The sequence below is a fragment of the Engraulis encrasicolus genome, chromosome 19, assembly GCF_034702125.1.
Source record: "Engraulis encrasicolus isolate BLACKSEA-1 chromosome 19, IST_EnEncr_1.0, whole genome shotgun sequence".
Lineage (NCBI taxonomy): Eukaryota > Metazoa > Chordata > Actinopteri > Clupeiformes > Engraulidae > Engraulis > Engraulis encrasicolus.
The window spans coordinates 10,064,242-10,088,038 of NC_085875.1; the positions used below are offsets into that span (position 1 = coordinate 10,064,242).

The window sequence follows — 23,797 nt, forward strand, 5'->3', positions numbered from 1 at the left end:
GAAGTAGGCTACTAACCTGTAAATATACATTTGAATTTTAACCTCCATCCCTTTATATTGGCAGACCATGAATAAGAATAAGAATGATGGAACTGGTGAAGGTGAAAAATAAGAAAACAATAGCCTAAATGACACTAGCACATCTTTGTCTTTCGGTAATATCTTTGTTTACATTGTTTTGACCAAAGAGAGTCGATTTGTTTCATAATAAAAGTTTTATGTGCATAAAAATAGATCATATTTCAAAATATTACACGCCGTTTTATAAAGTTACATGCCAAGAAGGAATACGAATTGAACACGTAAACAGATGAAGGCGGGTTGGGATGTGCAAAGTAGCCTTTCACAAGAAAACACTTTCCCACTTCCTTGCCCTCATAGTCCAGTGGGTAAATCTCCTCCCATCTGTTACGAGCTGTCAAAGCGTTCAGGCTGTTTCTTGTTTGCCAGACGCGCGGCCAGTTCTGTTCATGGAGTATTACAAAAATAGAAGTTGAAATTTATGGAAACGGTGGGTGATTATCGCGAAGAGCTCGTGGTTCGGGAGAGAAGTGGTCACACTGCGGTGTCTGAGGGCAATTTTCTCTACGTTTGGGGTGGCTACGTGGTGAGTCAACGTGTCAAGTGCACCCTGTGAATTATGAAGAACAACCGTTGTATTGCCTGCTCTGGTAATTAAGTGGGCGAACATGCACAAGTCCATTTGGTGTCTGATCTCCAATACATTTTTCTTTTCTCGTAGTCAATTGCTGAACATGAGATCTTCCTCCCGAATGATGAGATTTGGCTGTATGATTTGGACAGTGGTGTTTGGTAAGATGTCTCAATTGTTGTTGTGTTAAGCTTGTGTTTTTTGCTATGCTATAATATGGTAACATTTACATAAAGATAATAAGCAATAATGGTAACATTTACATTAAGATAATAAGCAATAATCTAGCACATCAGGCCTATGCTTTGTTGTGGTGGCAAATGCACACAGAGAAATTTGCTGAGTTGTTTATTTGGCTGTGTGTAGTGTGAAGACATTTTCTAAAATGGCATGGCATAGACATGTAGGCTACACATATCTATATGTATGGGATAAGGGACCAAGACATGCAGTAGGCTACATGTGAATTTACATTAACATAATAAGGAATCGCAAGAACATCATTCTGGTGGCAAGTGCATGCACATAAATGTTCTGTGTTTTTGTGGGACAACTACAGCATGTGAAACAAATCTTCATAAGTTGTATGGCCATGCAGTACATGGCATAACCTACATGTTATATATATATTTGTTTATTCCATGTCTTTTGTATACATCCATCCACAGTATGTATTCTGTATTCCAAGTATACCTGTCTAAAGGTATGGGGGTAAAGGAACTAAAGCATGCAGTAGGTCTAGACTCATGTAAATAAACAAACTGTATGTTTAGGGAAATTGCCTCCATGACTGGGGAGATTCCTGTGTCCATGTCCGGCTCATGTGGCTGCTCACTCAGTGGGGAAATGTTCATATTCGGGGGTTGCAGTGATGATGGCCAAACTAATGAGGTTGGTTGACTTCATATTTCTATTTAGTCTACTTGGCCGATCTCAAGGATATTGGTACAGTACAGCGTGTTCCTCCTTCATCACAATACGCCATCTGCTTTCTCCAGCTTTTCTCTGTAAACCTCTTGGATAGAAAGTACGTTTGGAAGAAGAGGAAACATGAAGAAGGGACTGTTCCCTCTCCCAGAGATAAACTGTCCTGCTGGGTTTATCAAGACAGGTAAGGCACTGGCAGGATTACAATATTAATTTGTATGGGTTACCCTTCCTTACCCTCCCCTTGGGGCCACATGACACATCTGCCAGTCTTGCATTAATACACTATAGGGATTGCTCATTAATATACAAGTAGGCCTAAGACGTTACATGTTTACCCCCAAAGACCTCTCAGCATGCAGGTATTGACACCGGTGATGTCATTTTATCCTCAAGCTTCACTGCTTTATTGATCAACACGGCTTAGCCATTTTTTAAATATGTATTACTGCATACCGGCAGTAACCATATTGAACCGTGAGCCTGTGACTGTAGTCTACTTGCTGTCTTTAGGCTATGGAAGTTGTTGTTTACCGACCTGATCCTTCACGGTCCAGGTGTGATTTTCTCGCTGCCCCAACCCTATGTTTTAACTAAGCATAGCATTCATTCCACCGCATTGTTCCAAGCAGAGTTCTAAACGCTGGAAATCCAAGCTGCTTGCGAAACTGACAAAAAATGCCAAACATGTCTCAAAACGTAGCCTAAAGAAACCTGTCCTAGTTGTGTTACTGCCTTCTTCGTGTTCCTGGTCATTGATTTGTACACACTTTTTTTCCTCAGGATTATCTACTTTGGTGGTTATGGTCACAAGCTTCTTGATGAGCTTGACAGATCTAAAAATTTTATCATAGATGAGGTGTCCTGGGTAAGTTAAATTTGTGGGTCATTTGTGTATTATTGTGGGTCATGTAAATGAGAGTGATTTTTCCCCCCAGATGTTTTGATAACGTTTTCAATGTGACGTTTGAGTGTTAACCAAGTTGAACACTCATCAATTTTTAGATGGAGGATGTATTCTGGGGATGGAATAACGAAATCCACATGTTTGATCCTCGGACAAACTGCTGGAGCCAACCACGCACTTGCGTAAGCTTTTATTTAATACAGTTATTAATGTATTTATTGTGTGGCTGTAAGTATACATGTGTATTGTACAAACCTTGGGGAACTCCTGGGGAACTAAGTACCTATTTGAGGGTTGAGTTTTTCCAAGTTACACAGCTTGACTTGTGAGAATGGCATCTAGTGTTGCAAAAGCCAAAGTACACATTAGTGGTTGGAAATGTAGTCCAGACAAGCCATGTCTAACATCCCTGAAACCATATTTCACATTTTTACCATCTCTACTCAATGACATAAGATGCATTTAGGTTAACTTTAGGTGGTTGTCATGACTACAATCTCTTCTATGCAAACTTTGTTTTGAATGTGTGGTAGTAAAAGGTTACTGCCGCTGCTTTTGCAATCAGAAAGAGATGGTGATTTCATTGACAGTGTGATAAAGCCTGGTACACATTTGCTTATCTTTTTAATGTACCATTTAAATGAATATTTTGACTAGCACAAATAAGCAACAAATGTCATATGTGGGTTTATAACTGTTTGTTTTCTGTTTTTCTTATCACTTTTTTTCCTGACAGGGCCGCCCTCCTGCCCCAAGAGCTGCCCACGCCAGTGCCACCCTGGGGTGCAAAGGGTACATTTGTGGAGGCAGAGTCATGGTGAGGGCTTGGTGTTTCTTACCGTATACAGTTGAATTGTACTGCACCAGGTAAACAGGCTGGATTACTTCAGACTACACCCAGGAAGAACCGGAATGCTTTAATCCCTTGTTATTGTGCTATGGCACTGCATGAAATTCTTAGAATCCTTATAATTTCCTTCAAGATTAATAAAGCTCTACTCTAGTGTACTCTAAATGAAATGGTGTGTCTCTCTTGAAATCGAAGCGTAGGTGTAGCCATTTAAATGCTGTCTTTTGTAATATCATTATTGCTAAATAGGAGATGGTGACTCATATAACCATGACCACCCCCCAACACTGTATGTCTTTTACAGGAGACAAGAACCAGTGATATCCACTGTCTGGACCTCCAGACGCTCACATGGACTGAAATGTAAGGCTGACACTAACTTTGGCTTCTCACTGAATCATGTTTCAGATTATGGTGTTCCAAATGTTTTGCCAAATACACCCACAACTCATTAATATCTCAATGCAATAGTTGTAGTCTGTGCATATGTAACGTGGAGTTCGGCGGTAGAGTTAATTAATCTACCTCCTGACGCCTAATATGCTGTAGATGTGAGAGCGACTGAGTTATCGGCCTAAACCTTTAGCACAGTGATATTGCACCTGTGCTCCCATGCCAGAGGGTTGTTATGAGGTTGCGGGTTCGAGCCCCAGGTGGTGGACTGCGCAGGACCTCGACCATACGTAACTGAACTTAACTGTGAACCACTGAACTTAACTGTGCTTAATAATACAATGTATTATTTTTCAGCACAACTACCTCCGGCCTTCCCGTGGGTCGCTCGTGGCATACCCTCACAGCTGTGTCAGACAAAGAGCTTTTCTTGTTTGGCGGTCTGAGTGTTGACTGCAAACCTATGAGTAAGTTGTCATCACACAGTATCCTAGAGTGATGTTGCAAAATGCAATATTCATAAAACTCCATACTCAATATGAAATGATGAAACTAATCTTTACTAGGCGACGGCTGGGTGTTTGACGTTGAGACAAGGAAATGGAAGGAGCTGGATCACCCGTACAAGGACAAGCCGAGGTGAAACATCATGAGTCTTTACATTATTATTACATTACAAGACATTGCATTTGGCAGGCGCTTTATAACCAAAGCAACTTACAAACGAGGACATAATCTTTTTTTTTTAGTAGAGTAGAGTAGAGTACACTACACACACACACACACACACCATGTCAGGAGTCTGGCCTGGGGCTAGGGCAGCTCAAGCATTAGTGTAGTAGACAGTCACGAAAGAGGAGAGTCTTTACTCTCTTCCTGAAGGCTTGCATAATATCTCAGTGAGCTGTGTTTACATTCACAAAAAAATGTATTTTGACAATGCTGCAGTCGACAAAGCTACAGAGGCATTAGGTGTTATGTGCTCTTGTTGTTTTTATTTTCAGGTTGTGGCACACCGCGTGCCCAGGCAGGGACTCTGATGTAATTGTATTTGGTGGAAGTCGGGACTACATCCTTCTTGTTGACACTGTAAGTATCCTTCCTTGGAATACATTAATGTTCAGGGCTGTTAGTTTACAGTACCAGCGGAGCGTAACACAGCATTTCTGATAGTTTAGTCTGCAAGCCGTTGAGCGTCGTTTGTTTTATTATATATGGATAATCCGTAAGGTATCATCTTCATATCATTACATGGTTTTGACTGCGATGTTGCACCAATTCATAGATTTACATTACATAATATTACATAACCATTTTAGTGGCGGAGGTCGTTGGTCTTGAAAATATAGTGAGACACTGTGTACTATATAGGGTAAGCTATTATAAATGGTCATCCTTGTCAACTAATCGGTTGCAATACTTGTGTTTTATGTACTTTACAGGGGCACTGCAATGATGCGCTCATCTTCCAAACCCAGCCATATCCACTTCTCAGGTAATGCATCTTTTTTTTTTTTTTTTTAAAGCTTAGTTAAAATAATAATTAGTGAATGGTAATATAGTTTCTGATCAAACTTTAAAAAAAAATGAAAAGAAAAAGTTGGTTGAATAGGTGGTGTGTGTTCGTATATGGCTTTATGTCTCATTCTGTAAACTTGTTGTATTGTGTTCGTTTGAAGGGACATAAACAGTGATGCTTTGCATTTCCATACTGTTTTCAGACTGTGTGAAGACTTCATTGCCAGAAACTCTACAGTATTTCAGGAAGAACTTCCATGTTTACCGACCAAGCTGAGAGAAGCTGTGGAAAAAAGGACTGCTTTTTTCAGAACTGCAAATGTAACACAGATCAGAATTGACCCATAGGCCTGTTATAGGCTACATGTCTTTAGCCCAGAAGGGCTTCCGTCCACTCCAACTACTTGTGTGAGCATGGCACACAATTCAGAGGAGAAAAAAAAATGTTGCGCAGCACTGAAGGCTACTACTCCTGTCAAATCTGGAGACTTGGGGGCATATTTAAAATTGTATGCAATGAGTTTTGTATTATTTCAAAACGTTATGACAATGTTAGTGAACAGTTTATTTTGTACTGTACTTTTGGCTGAATTATGTGATTACAAACAATGAACTTGAAAAAGGGTTCTCTCATTATTGTTGTTCTTTGTTATTAAGTTACTAACTAATTATATAAGAGACATAGCTTTATTATTCGAAAATTATATTCCCTGGCTATCTTACTCTGGTGCAAAACATGTCACCTTTTGCAATTTGGGTCATGTGTGGATAGCCTACGAGCAGTGGTTCTCAAAGCGCAGAGTTTTCATCAGGCAGCAACCAGTGCATAGGTCCTGTCATGACTATCACGTGCCAAAATTGCCATGGTTACCACAACATCGCCTGCAGTTTGACGCGAGACAACTTGCTGCTATCCAACCTGTTACTTCGGTGGTGACTACATAACTTATTTTAGACAAAACCTTGCGCGTGTGGAGTTAACTTAACCAGTGCTTGGGTTCTTGCTGTTACTAACTAGTGCGAACGACATACTTGTTGTGGCTGATTTCGAGCGCCATAGAAAAATCCGAAGTCAAAGGCAGCTAACAGGCTGGCATCGAGATAAACAAAATGGCATTCGGTTCTAAACTCGAAGAGATGAAACTCACATCGGACGAAATAGGCCGTCTGAGTAAAGCAATGCAGGATGAAACTTTCCGAAAACTACTGCACGAATACGCTGAGGAAATTTCAAACCCCGAGAACAAGAAAATATACGAAGAAGAAATAAAGTTGCTGGAGCAAGAGAGGGGTAACGATGTCCAGTTTGTCCACCCAAAGCCTTTTAGTGCCATTAAAACCAGCGACGGTAAGCTCAAGTGTTTCATCAACATTTGTTCGAATGAGCTAATCAATAAACCCGAGTGTATACCCTACACGGGTGAAAATGGAAGAAGAGGGTTGAATTGGCAACTTCCATACAGTCTTACACCAGGAAGACCTGATGTGGATTCCAATGGAAGCAAGTGCACAATATATGATGTTGTTTTCCACCCTGACGCTCTATACCTGGCTAGTAAAAATGTAAGATTCATGGATCTCGTAGAGAGCACCGCATTTGATGGAATACAAGACTCTTTTCATGTGAAGCTGGACAAAAAGAACAAGAAGGTGCTAAAGACCAAATACAAAGGCGTTTCCCACCCAACTGTGATAAGAAAGCAAACACCAGGTTCAACCAAACCAAAACCTAGAGACGAAAACGACCCCCTCGCCTTCCCTTACCCATATGACACCAAGAAGTCATCAGTACCAGTAAGTGATAAGAAACCCCCGCCAGACAAAAAGCCACCACAAACGACACCAACTGAAGCCGTGAAACCTTGCGATTCAGGAGACCGACCCACAGAGCCAAAGTACACAGTCAGCTACAGGTCAGTTGTTGACATGCTAGACTACAGGAATTCAAGAGACTCTGCACCTGGCCCCCGCCCTAGAGAGATTGTCATAACCATCGACCTGCCACTGCTAAGGTGTGCATCGGATGCTGACCTGGACGTATCTGACAAACGGCTCATTCTGAAATCCACCAAGCCAGCCTACCTGCTACAGTTAGACCTGGCATACCCCGTGGACAACGACAAAGGACACGCCAAATTCAACAAGCTAAAAAAGCAGCTGGTTGTCACCTTGTCAGTCCTGCCAGGTAACGACCCGCACCCATTCGCAGCGAGCCCTGGGCATGTTACTGATGCGGATGCCAGAGATGAGGACCAGTTACATAGGCCCAACACAGAGGAGGAAGAGCCAAAGAAAACCACCACTGCTGAATATGGCTCGCTGACACGTCAGCCCACATCTGATGCTGAAGCTGGACTGTCGGGTTCAAATGTTCAGTGTACAGACTTGGCACCGGACTCAGGCAGTGGCACTGTGACAGAAATAAGATCTAATGAAGAGTCAGATGTCCTAGAATGTACTGAGTTGACCTCTGGTCTTACCATAACTGAAACAACCACTGTAAATAATACTGAAAAGCAGTCTGCGTGTGAACCAAGAACCAAAAATGAGAAGGTAATAACTAATAAGCGTACTGCTAGGCTTTCTAAGGAATACAATGTAGTCATGTTTTGTTTACATGTTTACATACTGATATTTACCTTATTTTGAAGGTGGACACATTCCCAGATGCCGCAGTGACCTCACCAGAAAACGTCACACCGGAGAGGGCCCTAAGCAAGGTCACAGTAGAGGAGAACGTGCATCATGCAGAGTGCACAGATGAAGCTGCCACAGGCATTGCGAAGGGAGTTTCACAAGCGGAATCTGGCACAGCAGCATCTGAGCAGTCCCCTGGCAAGGTGACTGACTCACAAACACTTCATCATCACCACGAAGAAGTGCATGGCAGCAGCACTTCACAGGAGAAAGCCCCAGACGCATGCCAGGCCGCATTAGACAAATCAGACACAAGCAGCAGTGGTTACAACAACAACACTGAAACTATGACTCATTCCAGCATCAAGACGGTGCGCTTCAGCGAAAGGGTTTCCATGGCAGGGGCCGAGGAAGAGGAAGTAGACGAGGACGACTTGCCAAGCGAGCAGCAACAGCAGATTGTGTGCGACGTGCGGCCTAGACAGCCACCGGTAGTGCTACGGGAGCTGAACCCTGAAGATGGCACTGAGGTCATCATCAGTGATCACACTACAACTTCAGCTTTCCAGTTTCAAAACTCACTCCTGTATGACCTTGACTGACCTTGCTCAGGTGAAGTCACAATATTTGTGCTCATTCACATGTAGCATCATTTGTTGAATGTTCTTTTCGTTCCCTTCATCTCAATTGAGGTTCTTGGTTCCCTTCTTTGTTCCATTTCTATGGCAGTCATCTACAGTCAATATGAATACAAGATCAATGAGTATGCAGTATTTTGTCTATTTGTCCTTTTTTGCGTTTATTTAAAATTGCATTTATTCAAACATATAAACCACTACAAGGAGTAAAAAAAAATCTCTTCCACTCACATTCCACTCAAGTAATACTAATGGAGTGCTAAATGTCAAGTTTCAAGTGCACCCCATATTCAAACAGATATACAGAAAACAGACAGAACAAACCGTACATTAGGATAGCCAGCCCTTAATTGTTGCTTCAAGCTGTGAATGTTGACCTAACAACACTGGCTGGTGAGTGATGGACATAAATGTCGGGAAAAAAAGTCTCAGTCAGTATTATAAATTGAACCAGCAATGTATGTGATAAGCATGTTCATATCCAAAATGCCAGATATTCTGGCAATGGCGACTAGTTCTTAGCGAATGAATGGTCCAGCATAAACGGTCAATGTGGGTTTCAACTTCAAAGAAAAAAAAAACTGCACACGGCTGTTGAGGAACTCGCCATATCTCCATATCCAATCCGGCCGGCATCCTCACACGGGGTCCTCACACTGGCTAATAGCTTTCAGGAGGTCAAAGAAATCGCAGAAACCGCCAATGTGGGTTTAAAAAATAATAGTAATAATAATAATAATAATAATAAACAAAACAAGAAAGTACCTTAAAAAAATCAAAAAGTGACCAAAAAGTACTATAGGGCCGTCATCGGAGTCCTCTCTTGCAGACAGTTGTTGAGGCTGACTAGTCGGTGTCAGGGGGTGAAAACAATGGTCAAGCAGAAAACAGCCAATGTGGATTGTAAAATATCAAAACAAAAAACCTAACCAAAATAAAAAAGGTCCATGATCATCTGACGCCTCTCTGCACACAGTTATCGAGGAACTCGCAGTAGCACATAAGGGAGCAGAAGTGGCGCTGCACGGGGGCCTCGGTGCCACCCATGTCGTCCACCAGCACCACCGTATGGGCCACCAGGTGCAGGTTCATGCTCACCGACGTCTGGATGAAGGAGTTGAGGCAGACGCGCCCGCAGTCGCACACCTTGGCCGCGTCCAGCTCGGGGCACAGGTGATAGGGAATGCTCTGAGGTCCGTACGGAATCCTGTGATATGCAGAAACAAAAAGTCTCTCTTATGTCTTTGTATGTGATGTGTTTGGTGTTTGTAATACTGTAAAGTGCCTTTCAGTGTCTAGAAAAGAGCTATACAAAATCTCTGTATTATTATTATTATTAGGTGTTAATAGAAACAGCCTTTGGCGCTACTGCTAAATTCGCTTTATTGTTCCATCACAAGTCAAGAATTAACAGGTAGCTTGGTTGCAAAGGAGGGATTTGTAGATTGCGAAAACTAAAGAGCTTGCAAATAAAAGGAGTGGTGCATGTAAAATACAACTAACAAATAGTTTCCAAACAGTCAAAACTCCCGTGCACAGCTCAAGGAAGGTGCTATTGATTGCAGGATTAATAGACACTTCTAGGTTCACTCACAAGAAAAATTAAAAGTCAACCATCGGAACGATTGTGCAAAGCAGCATGGGATTTGCCAGGCTACATTTGTCAGGTGCCCAACTCTTAAAAATATGGTGTAACTTGCAAGCGTGTGGTCAATCCGGCAAAACTACATTGTGATATTGCTAATATTTTTTCATCAAACTACTTCAGGCACAAGCTCTTTACTGTGTCTTGGAGGAGCCTGGTGCTCGTTCATTTCAAGTGACTAGTTTGTGTTGCCATACATTTTGTGTGGTATTGTTTCATAGTTTCTGCAATGTCACTGATCAGGCAAAAAAATGAATACAACCCTGGATGGAAGTAAATCTTGTGATATTTCAGACACTCAAAACGATGCCTCTGTAAATGTGGTCCACAATCAAATCTAAAGGCAGCATATTAAAATGTGTTTTTTTGGGTTGCAACTTTTTTGGCAGGGCAGAGTTTATTTGTCAATTATCAACTGGCACTCTGGTTGGCCGGTCGGTCAGTAGGTGTCTCTCTCTGTGTCACACGGACAGACAGACACACACACACACACACTGCCCTCATTGCTCAATTCTGGTGTTGAGGTTAAGTTATAATGAAGTTACAACTGTCTGGTTAAATTTTAGTCTATAGTTGTCAGAAAGAAGAGCGCAATGCTGCTTCTTCACAATTCACCATTTTATTTTTAGTGTAGCTCAAAATTAAGTGGTGAACCGTGAAGAAACAGTGTTGAGCTCTTTCTTTTGACAACTGTTGACTGAAGTACCCTGAAAAGCTGCACCCGCTGAAAAACAATCCTTCGAGGTGTGCGGCCCTCGCAAGAAAATGGTAATAAATCTGACTTAAAATTTCTGTATGAACCCTGATAAGAGATGAACATACCTTCACACTAAAACTTGACTAACAAGACACAGATTCCCTGGGGCTTGATATGTTCACTGTATGACAGAAAAATTGACATGTAGGTTCACTGAGTTCACTTGCCTTTAGTGGGTGTGGTTCTCTTCCGAAACTAATGACTGCCAGTAAAATTATGAGCAAATGTAAGCTCTACTTCCACCATATTAACATTGGGTGTGGGTGTAATCATATTTTTACATACATAAATGCACTGCAGAAAGAATGAAATACAGTATACTGATATGGTTCCATATCAGGGCATTCCACACAATGTTACAAACAAATGTTAGAGGAAAACAAAAGGCTGAACATAATACACCACTGACTTAACCTGAGATTGAGTATTTGAAAAATAGATTTTTTTTTCATTGGCTGAAAGTAGTACGCCACTGTTATGCCCTCACCTGAGATTAACGACAGCCCTTGATGCCAACTCCAGCAGTGTGAGAGGGAACTTGAGCTGGATGGTGTGGTCAAAGGGGTTGGGCTGCGTGAAGGGGTTGCCGAACAGGTCCAGGTTATCCAGGGACAGCTTCCGGAAGTCACTGGGCAGGAACGCCAGCTGGTTGTGGGCAGCCGACAGGTACCTGAGGGGTGTGCAAAAAACAACAATATCACATTACCAGAGAGAGAGTAGAGAGAGAGAGGTTCCATTGGCCCATTGTTTCCGGGTTCTATTATTGCAAGGGGGGGGGGGGGAGAATCCCCCTTTAGGCAGACCTAAGCAGACCTAAGGACTGTTCTATTCAATGCTAGGTGCATTATGACACGCCCCCTTAGGCAGACCGGAACCTGGTCATGTTAGGTGCCCATAGCAACCTATTACATTGGCATATCTCTATATACGTAAAGAATCTCTGACATTACATTTCACACTGACGCTGTTATCCAAAGCGACTTAAAAAGTTTATTTTTTACAGGTATCGGTTAGTTTCTGGAGACATGTAGGGTTAGGTGCCTTGCTAAAAGAAACTTCAGTCGTGGATGGAAGTGTAGGGAGAGGTAAGAGTGGAATTCGACCCTGCAACCCTCAAACCCTCTAGTCTAGACCACCTCCCTAACATTAAGCCATGGTTGCCCCTATATATTGTGATACTATTATTCACAATATATTACGATTGACACCAAAACATTGTTTGAATAGCCAGCATCCGCCAAAAAACAAATAAGCTTTCACCTGTTGGTTTTCATTCAGTTGTGATGAGATGTCAGACTAGATTGTAAATCAGCAACTGATAATTAAGCTCCATTTTATACACACTTAGCCTAGTGAAGTATATATCGAACATCGAAATGTATTGCAATAATACATGTAGTGCAATGCATCATACAACAGTATTGTATCGTCACGTCACATGTGTATCGTGATGCCTATTCCAATGCGTATTCCAATTGCCAACCCTATGAACATTGTGATAGTTCTGTATTGTGGAATGTGTATTATTATGTCATTACACTGCCTACCAGTGAGATTTAGAATGGAGTTTAAAACTCTTCTGATTGTCTGTATGTGTCTTGAAATGTCCATGTCTACGTGGGCAGTATGTGTATTTATGTAAGCTACTTGACACCTTAATGTCCCCCTGGGGATTAATAAAGTTACTCTACTCTACTCTACTCTACTCTATGAGTCTAAACTACTTGTACATGGCTTATAGTCAGGGAAAGTAAGCAGTCTACCTGCAGCCTTGACGCGATCCCCACATATCTGCTAAAAAACATACTTGGTTGCTTAGCAGCACCTTTACTGCAAATTGTTAACACCTCTATGCTTACAGGCATTTTTCCAAGCTCATTCAAAACAGCCATGGTAAAGCCACTCCTAAAAAAGACAAATTTAGATCAGAATTCTTTAAACAACTACAGACCTATATCAAACCTCCCCTTTATAAGCAAGGTACTAGAAAAAAGTTGTATTTAAACAGCTTAATCAACATCTGGCTGGGAATGATATCTTGGAAAAATTCCAATCAGGCTTTAGAGCCAACCATAGCACCGAAACAGCACTAACCAAAATAATAAGTGATCTTAGGCTCAGCACTGCCGCAAACAAAGTTTCAGCACTTATCCTCCTCGACCTCAGTGCCGCCTTTGACACGATAGACCACAACATACTAATTGACCGCCTTGAATCTTGGGTAGGCTTGTCCGGTCACGTTTTAGAGTGGTTCAAAACATATATTACAGGAAGACAGTTTTTTGTCACCATCGGAGAATACGTCTCCAACAAGTATGATGTGCCTTTTGGAGTTGCTCAGGGTAGTTGCTTGGGCCCTCTCCTCTTCTCTCTATATATGTTGCCCCTGGGCTCCATCATCAGAGAGCACAATGTTGATTTTCATAGCTATGCCGATGACACTCAACTATATATCTCTGTCGAGCCTAGCCAAACCACTGCCATTCATGCCTTTGACTAAATGCATGTCTGCCATTACAGATTGGATGAACAGTAACTTCCTAAAATTAAATGAAGATAAAAACTGAAGTGTTGCTCATTGGGCCTAAGAAAAAAACGTGCAAAACTCCACTCAAGCCTAGGTGACCTAAGCATACACATTAAAGATAAGGTTACTAGCCTAGGTGTGGTCATAGACTCGGATTTGAGCTTTGAGCCTCACATCAACAAGATAACAACAATCTGCTTTTTTCCATCTTAGAAATGTCAACAAAGTGCGCGGCTTGGCCCCCCCGACAAGACGCTGAGAAACTTATTCATGCCTTTGTCACCAGTAGGATTGACTACTGCAATGCTCTCTTCTCTGGTCTCCCAAAAAAATTAATTGACAAATTGCAACTCATTCAAAACTCTGCGGCAAGAATCCTAACAAGAACCAGAATGAGAGAGCACATCTCTCCTGTCTTGGCAGGACCTGCACTGGTTACCTGTCTCATACAGAATCGACTTTAAGATTCTGCTCACAGTATTTAAAGCATTAAATGGACTTGCCCCTAGCTATATCTCAGACATGCTCTCTTTTTTATGCCCCCTGCTCGAGCTCTCAGGTCCACTGATGCCAAGCTGCTAAGGACCCCCACCCCCCCGCAGAAGAAGATCGGCGACGCCGCGTTTGCCTGCTATGCGCCCAAGAGATGGAACGCCCTCCCCATCGAGATCCGATCAGCCACCTCCGTCGACTCCTTTAAGAAGCAGCTGAAGACCCACCTCTTCATCCTTGCCAACTCCTAGCTGCCAAGGCGTCATAGTGTCCCAGCCGCCGCAGCGCCCTTACTACTCGCAATCCAGCCCTGGCAGGGGGCTCCCCTAGGTGGCCGCTGGTCTCTGCCTGAGGTTTCTTCCTGACTACAGGGGGTCTTTTTTCTCAGACCTCACCGAGCTTTTTTTCCCCCTCACAAAACTATGAATCAAGCGAAAGGGAGTTTTTCCTCACCCCTGATGCCACCAGGGGCCGCACCTGAGCGCCCAATCTCTGTGTGACTATCTATGACTTATGATAGGCCCAGCCACTATGGACCTTACACATCTAAGAATCCTGGTCCTAACCTACGTTGACCTTATGACTCTACATTCTCTGTCTATCTCTTCTTCCTCTGCCTTCTTGCTTTTCTGCCTCTCCTCTATACCTCTCCTTTTAAATCTATCTCTAACAATGTTTTTTCCCATTTGTTAAGCACTTTGAGTTACATGCCTTGTATGACACAGTGCTATACAAATACAATTATTATTATTATTATTATTATATATTGTAGATATCCTAGAGCAACATCATCCTAATAGATGTCCTAGGACGGACATCCAGAGGATATTGATATATATTAATATTGTGTACTGTATCGTGATGCGTACCACATCGAGAATTCCTCCCTTCCCATGTATGTCCCACCCCTACAGCTACAGCTACAGCCACAGGTACAGTACCTGAGCTTGGACAGCTCGCCCACGCGCGCCGGCAGCCTCGCCAGCTTGTTGTCGTCCAGCTTGAGGTTGACCAGCTCCCGCAGCTGGCACAGCTCGGCGGGCAGCGCCTGCAGCCGGTTCTGGCTGAGGTCCAGGTGCTGCAGGGTGCGCTGCAGGCTGGAGAGGCAGAGCGGCACGCTGAAGCTCTCCAGGTGGTTGTTGTGCAGCACCAGCTCGGCCAGCGAGCCCAGGTCCCCGATGGTGGCCGGCAGCTTCTTGATGTGGTTGTGGCTCAGGTCCAGCTTGCGGAGGTGCTTCAGGGACAGCATGCGCATGTCCACGCGCGACAGCTTGCAGTAGGACACCTGTGTGGGTGGGTAGGTAGGGGAATGGGGGGAATTAACCCATTGACGCCTAAGGCACCTGCAGAAAGGGGTGCTGAATGTCTGAGCTCTTTTTCAGAAAAGCTGCCCTCAGCCTATAAAAACCTAAATATCTCAGCATCTGAAGCACATAAAATTATGCACTTTAAAATTATGCACATTTAAACGCTAAGATCCTCATCTTTCATTAGAATGTGTTCATTCATCTCAAACAAACAGAGATTTTTAATAAAGTTGTCTTAAATCTCATGAGCCTGAATGTTGCGTAATGCAGCTCCAGGCGCCAGGGCCAATGTTGCGCAACGCAACATCAGGCATCAATGGGTTAATGGTTACTGATGACATCAGTATTCAAATCGCAGCATGTTATTTAAGTGACCATGCATGCATGCATGTCCATGCAGGGCAGCTTGCAATGGGACAATTGTGGGTAGGAGTGGGCAATTAGAAATGTGAAAATCAGATCGAGAAAAACAATCAGATCGTAACCTGTTACTCAACAATGACCAACCACATGATTATTCATCATGGTTTCATTAATATTGTGTATAGTTTTTACTTTCTTAATTTTTTCTTTGCATTCTGTGCCTTTCACTTTGTGTTCATGTACTGTTCGCACCACACTATTCGGTCTGGTTCAATAAATGACAGGCAATATTTTAAGTTCTATTGTCCAGTATCATGATTTAAAAAAAAAATGGTGTCAGCTTCAGCTATTACATTACATTTAGCAGACGATTTTAACCAAAGCTTACAAAGAGGACATTCAAACAAGTACACAGTGTGGGGGATCAACACAGAGTACGGTATATAGTCAGAGCCGGCGCGCCAAATACGCTCACTACGCTCTCAGCGTAAGGCCTCGTGCGACCCGTTACGTCACTGATGTTGACAATTAAAAAAAAAAAAAAAAACGCGAACTGATCTCATTNATTATTGATTCTGTCACACAAAACGTGAAACGTCCAACATGAAACGTCATTATCCTTGCGGAAACGACAAAAAAGAAAATTCATGACAATGAGCGACGAGAACAGCAGTCAGGTAGGCAACATAACTCCTCTGTTGTTAAGCTTATGCTTCCACTTATTGGGAAGAGCGGAAAGTATGAAGATTGGAACAGCCTCTGCGTGATCCTTCTTCTGTGGCTAATTTCGTATGGGGAGCAGAAGTGTCAATGGGCTTTTGTATTGCACAACAATGCCGGGTTAAAAAGTGCCCAGGTCTTCGATACAGTCACATGTTGTAAATAGGGGAATTAAACGTTTTACTGTTGTTTTAAAAGGTAGAAGTTGTTGAGAACCACTAGCTGAGTAGCGTTTCGTTTAGCTTGTGCAATTAGTTCAACTGGTAGCAGGTAGCCTAGGCTAGAGAGAATGTGAGAGGAAAGGGTGGTGTTGTCAACGTTTTACTGTTGTTTCGAAAGGTACTAGTTGAATCATAATCTGACAAGCCGTTCGTTTAGCCGATGAAACGTCAGTGCAGTCGAAGCAACGAAGGAGGGAGTGAGAGAGAAGCGGTGCCCTTTCTGTGTGTTGTTGTATGCGTGGCTGCCTCTCGATTGTTTAGAAACAAATATCAACATACACAGACATTGATTTTGGTTTTGACAGGCGCTTAAGATTTTTGATAAGACGTCAGTCTAAGCCAGGGGTTCCCAACCAGGGGTACGTGTACCACTAGGGGTACACGAGCACACTGCAGGGGGTACTTGGAAAGATGTTATTATTATAACAAATGTATGGAGCAGTCACATCAGGACAGAGAAAGCGATATAGAACATGAATTAGGGGGTACTCATGGTACAACTAAGAGGTTTAGGGGGTACGCGAGACAAAAAAGGTTGGGAAACACTGCTCTAAGCAACGGAGGAGGAGGGAGTGAGAGAGAGAAGGAGTGCCGTGTGTGTGTGTGTATGGTTGTTAACTGTAGCAAGGGGGCGCGGTTTGCTAGGATAGACAAATAAATGCAGACCTTGAATGACTGAAACTTGTGACGAAGGTGAATCCCAATAAATAGTGAACACAACATTATTCACAATAATGTGTGATAACATTCATAATAACACATGTTATATAGCTAAATAATTATATGAGTTTCTAATCATAGGCCTATTCATTTATTTTTTTAAAAACGTTTTAGACCAGATTACTAAAGGCAAGCTACTAGGTGGCAGGCTATAAAATATGGTAATTTTAAATGCAAACAATTTGATGGAGCTAAATTAATTGAAGCCTTATTTATATTTTACAGGCGCTATGCTTAAGTTTCTGACCAGCTCAGACTCCAGTCAGTCAGCCAGTGGAGGGCCAGCACAATGTTCAGGTAGTACACAGATGAGCCAGGTACACCTGCAGCTGATGAGGTAGTCGCATGTTCAGTACAGCCACCGTTGTCTACATGTTCACAATCTGTTATGACATTATTGATGTTTTTGTCTCAAGAGCGCAGAAAGGGAGACTTTTTAATTAAGCTTGAATTCAGTCAATTTCTGTGTCTGTGGTTCGCGTTTTGCGGAGGGGTGGTGCGCGCTTCATGGGGGCCTCTTGGCATATTTTTGCTTAGGGCCCCATGGAGGTCAGAACCGGCTCTGTATATAGTATACAAGTAATGAAGAACAGACAGAGAGCTCAGAGCAATGACACATAGTGTAGGATCAATTCAGTGTAGTGTCAGTTAGTGCCCACAATTATAGATGAGTAGAGTATTTTTTTTTAAGCCAGGAAGCTCTCTCGGAAGAGATGAGTCTTCACAAGCTTCTTGAAGGTTGAGAGGGATGACCATCAATAGGAAAAAATGATCAAATAATCTAGCCATGTTCTCTCTATGTCCAGTATTATGATAGATCAGGGCTATTCAAATGGCGGCCCTGGGGCCAGATGTGGCCCTTGGACAGCAAGGTTCTGGCCCCCCACAAGCCCCTTGAAATACAGAATATTTTTTGGGAATTTAGAGATAAAGGTACAGGTTCCGTATCGAGCTGAAACGGGACACAGGGCGTTAAAATGCAGGAAATTACATCTGAGAAATGCTAATGTTTCTGGGGGAGGACCCCCCGACCCCCCACCTCAATGAAGTGTCACATATTTTTTTTCATTGACAGTCGGCAACCATAATACATACATTATGTACAGTTCAGCCCCTTTACTGGGAGGAATTTGAAAAACTGGCCCTTGTTGACATTTAATTGAATACCCCTGTGATAGATGAAGTTTTTTCCCTTTACTATGTGGTCCAGGCAGCACTACCTGCAGGTGTTCCAGGGAGTAGGGGAAGTTGGAGGTGAGGGGATAGTCCTTCTTGGACACCACCACCATCTTCTTTTTGGGCTTCTCCACGTCGCGGGCGCGCACTGGCGTCAGGGTGGAAAGGGGCATGGTGTCGGCATCGCTTCCTCTGTGAGCCAGACGAGCCGCCGAGAGGAAGTTCTTCAGACTGTTGGCATCTGCCTGCAGGTGGAAAAAAAGTCAAAAATGTTGCAATCGGATTGCTTAAGGGCGTTCGCGGGAAAGGCGTAGAGCAACATATTTTTGCAACATAGGACATGGAGAGAGTGAGGTAGAAAAGAAAAAGTGCAAGTGTGTGAGTGCATTAAATCAGGTTTGAAGTAGAATTCCCTGACTTTTCCCATTATCTGAGAGGGAAAGGAAACAGATCTCCTTTGGTTTTTGCTCAAAAACAAAACAGCCAGCAGGTCTACAATAGGCAGTTCCTATCATACGTGACCCTTTCTAAACAGTAACTAAGCAAAGTCGCAGTCTGTAATAAACAGAATGATAAACAATTCCAATCTGATGAATATCGCAAACTTAGTTTACATTTGACTTAAATGGCAAACGTGGATACCACTGCATCAAGACTAAAGTTTCTGAGCATGATCTGTGCTTGGTGCTTCATAAACAATGCTCTGCTGCGACGGCACCCCCTGTCAGACTTGCTAAGTTGTGATGGTGGTGAGAACGAATTTGCCCCTGGGTACAATAAAGGTTATCCATCTACAATATTTATCCTTAACATTCTTGTGGTAACATTTTAGAATGCTAGAGTGGCTGTGGGGCTACCTAATCTTTTAAAGCACACACACACACACGTCACATCGCATGCCTATAAATAAAATATCAATGTGATACTTAGCACTATGATGACGCTGACAATGGCACTGGTGAAGCGTTGGAAACATGTCAAACTTGTCTGGACTATCCATCACACACACCCGTCTCAGTCACAGGACCAGGACCAAAACACACACTGGGGAACTGGGGGAAAGGTCATCCGGGCTCAGTCAGTCAGGCAGGCAAAGCCAGAGAAACAATGACCCTGTTCCAATCCACACATCATCCCCATCATGCATCGCTGAGACTGCTCGTGTCTCGGGCTTTTATTTGCCCAACCGGTTGTAACATGCCTCATTCCGGAAAGCTAGCCTCTTTCAACACACATCTGGCAACAGTGGCGATGTGACAGTTTATTTAGCCCTGTGGAAAAATGAAAAGACTAAAAGCCCACTGCACCTAGACCCTGTGTAAAACATGGATATTTTTGTTAACACATCCATTTGGGCCTTTCCCATGTACGTTAGCAGAAATCTCTCTCTATAAAACCAGTCTATAAAGCAAAGTCTCACATTACCTACAACAACATCCTACTCCTCACATATAAATCACTTCATGATCTTGCTCCCCAGTACCACTACCTCTCTGATCTCCTCCTGCTCTACTCCCAATCAAGGTCCCTGAGGTCCTCTGGCAAGGACTTAGCTAGTCATGCCCTGCTCCAGGGCACAGGCCTTTAGTGACAGAGCCTTCTGTGTTGGGGCCCCTGCCCCCACCCCCACCCTCTGGAGCAGCCAATCTGACTTTCCACATCCGCCAAGCCCCTACTCCAGTCCAGCTACGTTCAAAAAGCATATCGAATCACATTTCTTCAGAGAGGCTTACGGTCCTTAGCTCCATCTCCTTTTGAAAAGAGACCTTGGGCTCCATAAAAGCCGATATAAAAGATACCTATAAATAGCTATAAAAAACATACCTGTCACAATGGTGATACACATTGATAAACAAAATATCCATTTTCAAATATATCTGCAAACATGTAACCAATGCCTGAGTGTCATAAAGTATCTCTTGCTAAAAGCACGAAGCCCTGTCTTCTTTTGACTAAAGGGTTTACAGCTACAGTACCTCTAGGAGAGCTAAGCCAGGCTTATCACCTAATGACCTGGGTAGTAAACAACACAGAACTGACAGCCTGGCCTACTGACCCAGAGAGGAGTAACAGGTACGTGACAAATGGCGCCTTCACTTTGCCAGGAGACCCAGAGTGGCTGATGACACCGCTGACGAAAAGTCTGGTGTCTGGCTGAACACGTGTTTGTCCAGAAAGTCAAAGAATGCGCGCACATCAGTGGCACAGGTGCTGGACCAAACGTAAGATAACTGAAAAGAAAATAAAAGGTCCGCAACACTGTTAAATGTTCCCATGGGAGCATTTAACAGTGTTGCGGACCTTTATTTTCTTTTCTGAACACGTGCTCGTGCCACTACCTTGCACCAGATCCAATGACTGTGCCCCAAGGAGCCTCTTCACACTCTCTGCTGTTATGGTTTATTGCTACCAACATGGGGCTGCATTTGGTGAAATTAAATACTCTGGGACTTATTCGCCGATGTGTGTCTTTGACATTATAATCACAATGTGGTTCAAAAACAAACAAATCATACAACCGTGCTTGCACCGCCAAAACAAGATCTTATGGTAAATCTTGAACTTTGTTGTTTCGGCAGAAGAACATTGCAGCAGCCATGGGCTGTGAAGCAAATTGCATAAAATTATGTGTACTCAGTTACCTTTGGCTTTGCTACTTCCGCACGAGATCAACGTCAAAAAATACCGACCTGACATTGTGTCATTGAGCGTTCAAAGCTATTTTTACTGAGTTTATGGCCGGGATTCTCGGGATTTCCGAGAAAATGAAGGCGCCAAAAGGCTATGGGTTTGTGCTGTCAACTTGTTTACCAAAATGAGGCAACAACCGGCAGGTGAAGAAGAAAACGACAAAAAATGTAAACACACCACATGTGTAAGTATGTGTTAAGTAGGTGATGCAATAACACATCCTCTGTTCAGGTCTAAACAACTGAGGAAATGCCACAATGCGTCACTGAGATGTCAACCCACGGGTATGACAGATATATTACCTTGCTCAAACAGATGTCAACAGCCGGTTCCTTCAGTCTTATGGTGGCTTTGCCTTCATCCACAAACATTGTAAAGAACTTCTCAATGTTCTCCTTCAGCTATGGGACAGAGATTACAAATAACACCGTCTTAGACGACTTTATTGAAACAGGAATAACTCAACATCAAACATAAATTTACACAGAAGCGCTCATTTAGGCTGAAACTGGTTTTAACTTGACATAACAAAACACAAGTGCTGATACAGCATATTGCCAATTTTGAACCTACATTGTGATGACTAGACATGCATATTTTTGTACAACACTCTGTTCCTATAGCAGAATAAAATGTGATTTGATTTTGCTCTGTTAACATCAGTGTTTGACTGTTGCACAGTCAATAAACACTTACACAGACATTATTATTGGATACAAATGGACACAAATCTGGGGCCCACATGCCCTCTCCACCCACCTTGTATTTTGACCCAGCTCTGTCCTTGGCCGTGCAAATCAACAGATAGATGTTACTCTTCTGTGTCGTCTTGTCCACGTGTCTTCCAATGGACAACACTGCCCTCGCTCCTTTGCCCCGATTCTTCATCCCAAACGTAGGCAACATCCTATTGATCACTTCGACATCGCACTGAAGTTTCATTGTGCCACCTCACTGGAGACTCCAACTTCTTTCTGCCCAAATCAGATCTTCGGCTTTGGGGAAAAAAATAGCGATAACTTGGTGAGATGTCGAGGATATTATAAATCTAAGTAGCCTATTTGGGAGTGCAGTCCATGTAAAGAGTGGAAAGTCGCCCTGCTCCCATCCCAGTGTCGTGCGTCAACCATTGCGTCAGGATCCCGAAAACTTGCTCGGTGGGTGATCAGCAGGTCAAATATGCCTGCTTTTCTGGCAAAAGTGGACAGATCCCCGTAATTTATATTTTCAATTCCAAATACTGACCTAGAATAGCCCCTTCTATAAGCCCATGGTAATTAAGGAAAGAATTAATGTGGCGTGGCCAAGCACAACATCCACATTAATGTAGCCTAGAATCCGTTGCATTTGCCCTATTTTCCAAGTTTACGTTGTGTAATGACACCAAAACACAATGTCAGCTAAAACACTTGATTCCCCAACATGTACATGTTGAAGTATAACAACCAGTATAACTTACTTGGCTGGCTAACAGCGTTGCCTAGTTAGCGCCCTCCTCCTCCTCCCTCGCTGGCTGGCTGCTAGTTAGCAAACTTTTGCCTCGCCATAACATTGTCCACAGGCAACATCACATACTTGCTGGCTGACAGATTTGTGTACAGATCCCCCTGTTGTGAGTTGAAGGGAGAATCTGTGTAAATGTTACGATACTAAGTCATTACAAAGGATGCTGTCAACGTCAAACCTAGCTCCTTGTTTTGGTGGGAACCACTGCCGCCACTGTGAAAACGAAACACGCATGCGTATTTCCACCCTGCTGGCTGTATGTTTATAAACGATGGAGGTGTGACGAGTTGTGGATGGGCAGTCTTGCACGTTCGCTGGGGTCGCAGGGGGTCCTTCGAGTTTTCAACCTGTGGTTTCATTAATCAACAACTAATAAATCCCTGGCTGAGGGTGTCGCCTTGCAATTGCAAATCGCATTGCAAGTAGCATGGATAATAACTTATTTCAATGGAATGTGATTGTTCAACCATATAGCCTAGTCTAGGCAAGTGGTTTTCAAAGTGGGACCGGGGACCCTTGAGGGCAGTGAGGGGGTTCTAGGGGGGCCGTGGCACATTGGCAGGAAAATAGGCTTAATAATTAGGCCTACATCTCAATACATTTCATTACAATGTCTAGGAATGGCATAGCTGACAAGTTATGTTAGCGTAGGCCTACACTATTTCTTATTATTGACACGGGCAAGTTGTCTGCGACATCTGGCCCATTGGTCAATATTCTAAAACCTGATGTAGCCCTTGGGCCAAAACAATTGACCGCCCCTGCATTAGGCTATAATCTACTGCATTTCTGAACATTACTACTACTATCATTATCATTTTATATTCCCCTATGGGGCACTGACTCACAGACATAGACTATGGTTGTGAAACTGGTGCACAGAAAAAAAAAGTAGTGTGTTACGCCCCATGTAAGGGGGGCCTGGCTGAAATCTACTGGTATATGGGGGGCCTTGTCATGGTAAAGTTTGGGGACCCTTGGCCTAGGCTACCAATAGGCCTAGCAACTGCTTCTTCTGAAAATAATTTCCATTTTTGGCCATATAGCAGTCTTAAATTAATCTGTATTGGCAAATAGTCAAATGGTCTATATGTTTAAAATCCTCTATTAACAGAACTATCCACTCAATTACTATACTATACTACTATAG

At 43.0% G+C, this 23,797-nt stretch overlaps 3 protein-coding genes across 3 annotated transcripts; 2 read left to right on the plus strand and 1 right to left on the minus strand.

Annotated features, from left to right (window-relative positions):
* Positions 1–261: 261 nt before the first annotated feature.
* Positions 262–6,054, plus strand: LOC134434947 (kelch domain-containing protein 1). The gene is made up of 13 exons (XM_063183628.1): positions 262–607; positions 743–813; positions 1,426–1,543; positions 1,651–1,763; positions 2,363–2,447; positions 2,585–2,668; positions 3,223–3,303; positions 3,641–3,699; positions 4,087–4,196; positions 4,296–4,368; positions 4,734–4,818; positions 5,172–5,224; positions 5,451–6,054. Exons 1-13 carry the CDS (start codon positions 503–505, stop codon positions 5,593–5,595), a joined length of 1,182 nt encoding a protein of 393 aa, XP_063039698.1. The 5' UTR covers positions 262–502; the 3' UTR covers positions 5,596–6,054.
* A 70-nt stretch (positions 6,055–6,124) lies between these two features.
* On the plus strand, positions 6,125–8,657 carry dnaaf2 (dynein axonemal assembly factor 2). Its single transcript, XM_063183625.1, has 2 exons — positions 6,125–7,800; positions 7,899–8,657. The coding sequence occupies exons 1-2, from the start codon at positions 6,358–6,360 to the stop codon at positions 8,484–8,486; spliced, it is 2,031 nt and encodes a 676-aa protein (XP_063039695.1). The 5' UTR covers positions 6,125–6,357; the 3' UTR covers positions 8,487–8,657.
* On the minus strand, positions 8,658–22,865 carry lrr1 (leucine rich repeat protein 1). The gene is made up of 7 exons (XM_063183627.1): positions 22,601–22,865; positions 21,901–22,136; positions 21,444–21,542; positions 18,495–18,695; positions 14,885–15,228; positions 11,412–11,594; positions 8,658–9,729 (listed from the first exon to the last, which is right to left on the minus strand). Exons 2-7 carry the CDS (start codon positions 22,081–22,083, stop codon positions 9,474–9,476), a joined length of 1,266 nt encoding a protein of 421 aa, XP_063039697.1. The 5' UTR covers positions 22,084–22,136; positions 22,601–22,865; the 3' UTR covers positions 8,658–9,473.
* Positions 22,866–23,797: the final 932 nt, after the last annotated feature.